Source organism: Dipodomys ordii, unplaced genomic scaffold (genome assembly GCF_000151885.1).
Source record: "Dipodomys ordii isolate 6190 unplaced genomic scaffold, Dord_2.0 Scaffold167, whole genome shotgun sequence".
Classification (NCBI taxonomy): Eukaryota; Metazoa; Chordata; class Mammalia; order Rodentia; family Heteromyidae; genus Dipodomys; species Dipodomys ordii.
In genome coordinates, this window is record NW_012267383.1 from 1,664,773 (window position 1) to 1,674,217 (window position 9,445).

At 43.2% G+C, this 9,445-nt stretch overlaps 1 protein-coding gene across 1 annotated transcript in view; it reads left to right on the forward strand.

Moving 5' to 3' along the window:
• Nucleotides 1–9,445, forward strand: part of Tmtc1 (transmembrane and tetratricopeptide repeat containing 1) — a 140,380-nt gene extending 130,935 nt beyond the window's left edge. Inside the window, exons 15-20 of the mRNA XM_013033416.1 lie at nt 1,044–1,179; nt 1,949–2,093; nt 4,013–4,150; nt 4,895–5,017; nt 6,596–6,673; nt 7,664–9,445. Coding sequence (XP_012888870.1) covers nt 1,044–1,179; nt 1,949–2,093; nt 4,013–4,150; nt 4,895–5,017; nt 6,596–6,673; nt 7,664–7,804 — 761 coding nt within the window. The 3' untranslated portion in view covers nt 7,805–9,445. The remainder of the gene's footprint in view (nt 1–1,043; nt 1,180–1,948; nt 2,094–4,012; nt 4,151–4,894; nt 5,018–6,595; nt 6,674–7,663) is intronic.

Here is a 9,445-nt window from a genome sequence, read left to right on the forward strand (position 1 = left end):
AATAGGAAATGGTTGAAAATATCTTTCTTTTCTAGGGAATAAGCTCTTGTGTTTTATGGAGTATAAGTTTACATTATGTTACATGGAGAAAAACTTTTTTTGGATATAAATTGTTGTGCACTGCCCCCTGCTGGTGGATGCGCTACTTTACAACAAAGTAAGCTCTTACTGGCCTGATTTAAACCTGTTTTTTAATGCATCATCACAGTCCCACCTTTACCCCTTGAGGGGATGACAGTTGGATGGCCTCTGTGACATAATGGCTTTGGCATCTCATGTTCAAAAAAGACATAATCAGGAAGGCTGCTGTGCAGACCGCAAGAGCTCCATTCCACGTAGAACTTGAGACTGTTTTCAAGCTCAGTTTGCTTGGCTACTGTTTCATTCCCAAGCTTCTTTGGGGCCCTTTCTCAGACCAGAAGCTTGGCTCTCATTCTGAGCTTTACGTTTGACTGCCCTAGGATTTAGTTCTTTGCACTTTAGAATCTGTATCTATAAAGTACTGATTTTGTTGTTATTGTGCTTTTTTTTTTTGCATAGAATAATATCTCGTTTAATCCTGGTCTTTTTTTTTTATAAAGATACTATACAGAGGGTTACAGTTACATGAGTGAGGTAATGAGTACATTTCATGTTATTGTGCTTTTAAAGAAATACTCTTAAACCAAGCACTGTTGAGTCACACCTGTAATCCTAGCTACACAGGAGGCTGAGATCTGAGAATCAAGGTTTGAAGCCAGCCTGGGCAGATAAATCCAATAGATTCTTATCCCCATACAACCAGCAAAAAGCCCAATGTGATGGTGTGCCTTAAGTGGTAGAGCACCAACCTTAAGCAAAATAGCTAAGAGATAGCACAAGGCCCTGAGTTCAAATTCAACACACACACACACACACACACACACACACACAATTGAAATCTCCTTGGCAGTAAAAAATGGTTCCCGACCCCTGAAACTAAGTGAGGCCACTATGATTCTGTCTTTCTGAAGGAGAACCAGGCAGTGACCAAGGCCTTTCCTGTTTTCTTCCCCTGGGGGCAGGGTCTCCAGAGAAGGCAGCCGCCCACTACCGAGAGGCCATCAGACTTAGCCCAGGTCATCACGTGGCCATGGTCAACCTGGGCAGACTCTACAGGTCCCTGGGAGAAAACAGCCTGGCTGAAGAGTGCTATAAACGGTACAGTTGCTTTTCTTTACTTTTTCACTTTTCCAGAATCTTTCCTGTTCCTCACTTTCTAACTTTTGTAGCTACTTTTGCAATCACATACTACCATTTTAGTTAATTGGGACAGAGAGAATGTCAGATTAGGGGCATTTTTTGCCAGTTTTGACTATACAGATTCTTCTTTCAAAAGGATCGATTATGTCCTAAGGAGTGACTTCCATTTTCCTGCTGGTTAGACCAGGAATTCTATGCCAATGTAGTTAATGCAGTGTGTTCTGGATTACATTTCGGAAGTGGGAGGCAGATGAAGATTAGGTTGGCTTTAGACCCCCAGCAAGTTCATCACCATTAAGGAAAATCCTGGACCAGCTGTGTGGGCAGCCGAGGGTGTTAGGTTCCGGGTCACTCACGACCCACTTCTTATAAAACCTTGATCTTGACACAAAAAGACTGTGGAAGCCAGCTGCTTGTGTTCACGCTGTCATCCTAGCTGCTCAGAAGGCTAAGCTCTGAGAATCGAAGTTCAGTGCCAGCCCAAGTAGGAAAGTCTTGGAGACTCTTATCTGCTAAAAGCTGGAAGTGGAGGTGTAGATCAACTAGTAGAGTGGCAACCTTGAATAAAAAAGCCAAGCAAGAGCACAAGGCCTGAGTTCAATTCCCAGTACCAGCACCCCAAAAAAGAGTTGAAGCAGCGTCTCAAAGGCTGGAAGTCCTTCCTCAATCTGCTTCTGGAAATGTGTCTCATAGGAAACAGTAACACTTTCCATTTTCCCCAACTCAGAGCCCTGCAGGTAGCACGCACTGCCGAGGTCCTGTCCCCCCTGGGAGCACTCTACTACAACACGGGCCGGCTCAAGGAGGCGCTGCACATTTACAGGGAGGCCGCAGCACTACAGCCTTCGCAGAAGGAGCTCCGCCTGGCACTGGTGAGGGGCAGGCAAGGAGGGGGTGCTGGGGAAAGTACCACATGCACACAGGCGCTGTACCACCAGGTGCAGAGCTGCAGGGATGGCGCTAGTGATGTCCATGCTGTCCATATTCCTAACCAGGTGCGGCCACCCCAGACACCACACACCCACAGCACTTAGATTAGTTTCAAGTCAGTATCTCTGTCTTTTTTTTGTCTCCCTCCCACTTTCCTTTCTTCCATATTCTCCTTCCTTCCTTGCTTTCCCTCTGCCTGCCTGCCTACCTGCCTGCTTTCCTTCCTTCCTTCCTTCCTTCCTTCCTTCCTTCCTTCCTTCCTTCCTTCCTTCCTTCCTTCCTTCCGTCCCTCCCTCCTTCCCTCCTTCCCCCCTTCCCCCCTTCTTTCTTTACTTCTTTTCTTCCCTTCTTTGTTGCCAGTGCTGGGAATTGAACTCTGGTCCTTACACTCATTTGACTTTTTGCTCAAGGCTAGTGTTCTACCAGTTGAGCCATACCTCTAACCTGACTTTTGCTGGTCAACTGGAGATGGAGCCTCAAAATCATTTCTGCCTAGACTGTTTTCAAACCACAATCCTCAAACCTCTTGAGTTGGCTTTTGTTTTTCTTGCAGTGCTAGAGATTAAACCCAGGGCCTTCACAAGTTAGGCAACTGCTCTATCAGTGAGCTAAATCTTTGGCCCTAATTATTGTTATTTTGTTTGTCACCACATCTAAGCAAGTATGTATATGTATACATGTTCACGTGTTTATTTGTAACTGTCTATAAGTAATGCCTCTTAGCACATGGGGTAATTTTTTCTGGCCCATGTGAGAATTACATATAGGCATCATTTCCCCTGATGTCTAAATATTCAGCATGTAGCTCTGAGGAAGGAGGAAATTGTGTAGCATGCTACAGGGGTGTTGTCAAAGTCAGAAAAACCAACATCAGCTGAGCGCTGATAACATGCCTGTAATGCTAAATATTCTGGAGTTGGTTCAAAACTAACCAAGGCAGAAAATTCCAAGAGATTCTTTCCTTCAATTAATCAGCAAAAAGTTGGAAGTAGAGTTGTGTCTCAAGCAGTAGAGCACCATTCTTGAGCAGAAAAGTCACCCAGGAGTGTGAGTCCCTGAGTATGAGCACCAGTATACACACACACACACACACACACACACACACACACATACACACACACACATCAACTTTGGTATCAATAATAATTTTACTTCAACATTTGAAATTTCACTTCTTTTTTAGATCTGCAGCAAATCACACTAGCCTTCTTATTACAATATTCTGTTAAAATGATAGGAAATTAGGTTTTGCACTAGTCTGTCTATATTCCTTTTTTTCTTTTTTTTGACTGTCCTGGGGCTTGAACTCTGGGCTTGGGCTCTGACCCTGTGCTAAAGGCACACCCTCTACCGCTGCCACAGTGCCACTTCTGGCTTTTTCTATGTAGTTTATTGGAGATAAGAGTCTCGTGGACTTTGGCTTCAAACTGTGATCCTCAGATCTCAGCCTCCAGAGTAGCTAGTAGTACAGGTGTGAACCTCTGGTGCCCAGCTTAGTCATTTTTTTTTCTGAAGAGGCAAAAGCCATTTAACTGGATTAATGTTGGCATTCCTGCCAGTCACTGGCCTTAATATACAAAGAAAGATGTAAGCTTATGCCTGTAATTGGACCTACTCAGGAGACTGAGATCTAGAGGATTGAGGTTCCAGTGCTAGCCAGAAGAGACTTTGAGACTCTCTTCCAAAATAAGCAGCTCTTTTGGCTTGACTGCAGGTGTGGCTCAAGTGGTAGAGCTCCAGCCTAGAAAGGAAGGGGAGTAAGTGTGAGGCCCTAAGTTCAAGTCCCAGTCCTAGAAATCATTCAGCAACCAAGCAAGCAAAGGAAGGCGCCCTGAGACATGAAAGCCCCGTGGTTTTGCAGGCACAGGTTCTGGCAGTGATGGAGCAGATGGAAGAAGCAGAACAGATTATGAGTCACATGGTGGCAGAGGAGGCTGGGTGCCTGGAATGCTATCGCCTCCTGTCTGCCATTTACAGCAAGCAGGAACACCATGACAAGGTAGAGACCAAGCTGGGCCTGAGGAGGAGATGTGCACGTGTGGGACCCCAGATTGCGAGCCGCGCTGTGGGCATGCGTGGGTCTCCAGCTGAGTCACAGGCGACTTCATTAGGTGGCATGTTGAATCTTAGCAACTTTGCACAGATGCCCCTTAACTCCAGAGCCCTCTTGCCATCGTCTTTGTGTTAGGCTAATTCCCGAAAGGCTGGTGTTCATGGGCTTTTATCTTCTGACTGATTCTGTATGGAGACCTGTCATGATCCCGTAAGGTAGATCCATGTTACCATCGCCAGGATTTTCTCTACTTCGAAAATCACATAGTGGTTTTCAAACTAGTGCCAGTGGCTCATGCCTGCAATACTAGCAACTCTGGAGGAACATGGCTCAAAGCCAGCCTGAGAAGAGCTCACTGACTCTTATTTCCAATTAACTAGCAAAATGCAGGACTGGGGGCATGGCTCAAGTGGTTGAGTACCAGCCTTGAGAAAGAATCTTTGGAAAAGCTTTGGGGCTTAGAAGAAAAACAAGATGTTGGTGCATTGAGAGAGAGCGATAGGGACTGGCCTATGAACAGGAGAAGAAATGGCTTCGTCGGGGTCATTAATGCTGTATGAGGAAATCAGAGGGCATGAAGAATGTGGTTCACCCAGCTAATATATGTGAAGGAGCAGATTGAATCTCCTCATCTATGCTAGGCTTTCTTGATGAAACTGTTGGTCAGGTCTCCATATGTGCCCTCTGCAGGCACTCAGTGCAATCAACCAGGCTCTGCAGCTGAAACCAAAGGACCCCAAAGTGCTGTCTGAACTGTTCTTCACCAAAGGAAACCAGCTGAGAGAGCAGAACTTTCTTGACAAAGCATATGAGGTAAGACTCTTAAAATGATGCCAGTACATTTGTTGATTCAAATGAAGACTTTATAATCTTTGTGTGTGCACGCACACAGGTGCTGGGTCTTGAACTCAGGGCCTGTGTTCTTGCTTGGCTCTTTTGATCAAGGGTAGTGCTCTAACACTTTAGCCACAGGTCCACTTCTAGCTTCTTCATGGTTAATTGGAGATAAAGAATCTATTAGATTTGTTTACCAGAGCTGGTTTTGAACTGTGACCTTCATACCTCAGTGTCTTGATCAGCTGCAATTAGAGATATAGGCGGTCAGGACCCAGTTTCACATTTACTAACTACAGGTTTGGGATAAAATCAATACAGACATAGAAATGCCACCATTTATCCTGGTATCTGATAAAACCACAAGTTAAAATTGCTGATGTTATAAAATTACACTAAATATATTATGCTAGAAAATAAAATGTCAGATCATTGTGTGGGGAAATAAGCCAGTGAGAAGTTATTGAAGTATTATTTTCAGAATCAGTGGCTCATACCTGTAATCCTAGCTACTCAGGAGGCTGAAATCAGGAGGGTAAGCCTAGACACAAATGTCTGAAGACTCTCCCCCCACCATAACCAATCAGCAAAAAGCCAGCACCAGAACAGTCTGTGAGGCTCTTATCTCCAACTGACCAGCAAAATGTGAAAAATGGAACTGTTGGCATTGGCAGAGCACCAGCTTTGAGCAAAAAAGTTGAGAGAACACAAGTCCTGAGCTCAGGCACTAGAGGCATAGCTGAAGTAGTAGAGCATCAGTTGAGCCAGGAAGATAGGCATGTGAGAGACCATGAGCTTAAACTGGAGCTGGCCAAAGAAAATGAAGCAAAACAAGACTTATGAAAAACAACTGTCCCCTAGTAAGACACATAATGGGCATTAGCCCTAGGGTTAAACTAAACAAGCAAACATTCAATGATTTGGGTTTTCTTTTTAAATTGTATTTATATTTTTTTCAGTGCTGAGGATTGAACCCATGGCCTCATGCATGCTAAGCACCGGCTTTATAATGCTCTCTACTTTTGCCTTCAGATTTTATGATTTTGAAAAAGACATTTTCTTCCCAACTCCACTTATACCGTAGCATGCCCAAAAGAGCAATTTTCTTACAGGTGGAGCAAGGACTGTAGGAAATGCATTGTTATTACAGAAATCACTTGATTCCCAGCAGGGGGCTTGCATATCTTCTAAGTCCACAATGGCAGTCATCATCTTTGGACAAAAACAGAAATAAAGCCCATGGCTCGCACCTGTAGTCTTAGCTATTTCGCAGGCTGAAATCTTAGAATCATAGTTCTAAACTAGCCCAGGCAGAAACGTCCATGAGGCTCTTATCTCCAATTAAGCACCAAAAAACCAGAAGTTGAGGCTCTGACTGAAGTGGTAGAGTGCCTGCCTTGAGTGAAAAAGTCAAGCAGGAGTACAAGGCTCTGAGTTGGAGCCCCTGTACAGGCATACAAACACCAATCAGAAGATGTGGGTGGTAGGTGTTTCTGCACTCTCCCTGGGTTAAGTGCAGGCTCTCCTTTCCTAACGTGGAAATATTGATTTCTTTAGAGCTACCAAGCAGCCGTGGAATTGAATCCAGATCAAGCGCAGGCCTGGATGAACATGGGGGGTATCCAGCACATGCAGGTAGGAGCAGTGCCAGCTCCCACATGGCCTGGAGCCCTGGCCGTCTTCTTTTCTGCTTTCTTCTTTTCCTTTTTTGTGCTCATACTAGTGCTTGATCTCAGGACTTGTGTTCTCTCAGCTTTGTTTGTCCAAAGCTGGTGCTCTACCACTTGAGCAACAGTTCCATTTTTCACACTTTGCTGGTCAGTTGGAGATAAGAGCCTCACAGACTGTTCTTCCTGAGCTGGCTCTGGACCGAGAGAGATCCTTACATCTTAGCCCAAGTAGCAAAGATTGTAGGCAGGAGCCACTGGTGCCTGCTGAAGGATCTGGGATTCTTTTATTTTTGTGTTCTGTTACTGAATTGAATTCAGGCCCCTGCCTTCTCATTTGCCATTTTCCCTCAAGGCTGATGCTCTACATTTGAGCCACACCTCTACTTCTGGATCTTTGCTGTTTAATTGGAGATAAAGGACTCTTTATCAGATTTATTTGCCCAGCCTGACTAGGAACTTTGATCCTCAGATCTCAGCTTCCTGGAACTCCAGGTGTGAGCTAGCAGCATCCGACCCTGCTGGCACATTTACCTTGGGGAGTGGGCAAATCAAAAGCCATTGCCAGGTCAACTCTTTAAGATTGCTTTTAATTTGAAGATTAGACTAATTCCTACCACTAAGAAGATCATAATCATTGATTTTGAAGTTAGTTCCCTCCCCTTCTCCTTTTCGGTCCTGTCTCCCATTAGTATTCAAAGGGCAGTGCTCAGCTCTTGGAGCCGTGAACTTTTGGCCTCATCTCTGCATTCCTAGAACTGAGTTCTGTTTCTTTGCTATATCCCTAATGGTATGACTTGGCCTTTCACATTCTCCAGATGATCTGTTATTTCAAACAAATCAATTCTCCCTAAGCACCAAGCTGGGGTGAAATTACAGGCAGGGGGCCAGGTCCCCATCTCCCCATCCTCTCGGGGATTCTGAGACTCAGAGTCAAATTGTTCTTCTTTTCCTTCAGGGAAACTATGTGTCTGCAAGAGCTTATTACGAGAGAGCCTTACAGCTGGTTCCAGACAGCAAACTGCTGAAGGAAAATCTCCACAAATTGCATCGCCTAGAGAAACGATTGCAAAAGGTTAGAGGAAAGGACCACACATAACCCCCTGGCACCTGCTCTCCCTTGCTGTCCAGGCCAGCACCGACGATTGGAGAAGCCAAAGGCTGCAGGCCCACTCCATACCCCACGCTACACTGGTACCCTGCCACCTGGCTCTCACTTCCAGCATCAGGGCAGGATAAGGACATTCACTGCTGACCCTGCTGAAGGACTTGCATTCCCTGAGAAAGGACAGAGGTGAAGAATGGGCAGCAAGGTCTGAAGAGGAAGGAGATCAGCAAATACACATCTTACAGATGGTTGTTTGGTTTTCCTCCCAACTTCCCTTGATGTGTTCCTGTGCATTTTTTCTGACTAGTGCTCTAATTTCAATTCTTCATTTAAACAAATTCACAAATGCTCATGCAAACTCGAAATGCTATAAAGGCAGAGCACCTCTTCCAGTTGGGATAAGATATTTCAAACAGAAAAAAAAAATCCTCTAGGATCAGCCAGTGGAGAGTGGGAGTTCATGGGGACAGCTTCATCGAGGAGCTAAGAACTTTGTAGAACCTTCCAAAATATGCATGGGAAAGGGCAATTGTTCAGTGAGCTTTATCTAATAGCCTCCAAAGGCTATTACTGAAGGACTTTTGAGCAGTAATGAAATTCCCTTTGATGCAAGGTTTGTTTTTTTGTTGTTTTGTTTCGTTAACTTACATATCAGAAGGGAACCTTCTAGAACTGTATGTGGATGTCTTTATCCCTACAGGAAAATGAAGGAACTTGATACTCCTAGTTCTTTGTGAAAATGTTTAAAATCATGTTAATTTTATTCTAAGTATTACTAGAGGAGAAGTTATACTCTAAAATTACAAAAGTGCATTTCAAATCATATATGTTCCTACCTTAAAATATATTCTTATTTTGGTGGAGAAAAAATAGAATATTCTATATAGAAAATATTGATGTTAACTGAGAGAGACCTTCTACTTTATTATCTTAATGTCAAGACATCATGAGATTATTTTTGGAAAAATATATTTAACCAGTGAGGAATCTTTACAGTGCATACAGTGCATAGACTCTTAAGTAGATGGAAAGAATTCTATTTCTCTTGTCAGATCTGAGAATTCCATGATTACAACCTAAGTGACTGAAATGCAGAATGTCTGCATTGGTAATTTTGGAGATTTCATGGAGAATATTCCCAAAATGATGGGAAAAATATGTAACTCATAATTTTGAAAAGATGTATTTATATTTAAAATATAAGGAAGGTAAAGATGAACTTACAGTTTGACATTTATTTTTAGAGTTATTTATTTTATAACTTATAAAATATTTAATATATAAATATATATACATAAACACTTTCTTCTCTTGTACATAGTGGTTTTCATAGCAGCTTTCGAAACAAATCATCAAAAATATAAATCTAAATGACAAATTTAAGCTTTAAGTATTCTTCAAAATAATTGTATTGATGATTTTCCTGCTCTAGTTAATGGAATTAAATTTGAAGACCTGGCTCAAACTTGTCATCATTATAAAAATCAAAACCATCTCAACGTTGCTGGTGGCTCATGTCTATAATCGAGACTGAATCCAACTTATCAGGAAAGCCTTTGATCTCCAGTTAATGACCAAAAAGCCAGAAGTGTAGATGTGGCTCAAATAGTATAGCATGAGCCTTGAGCAATA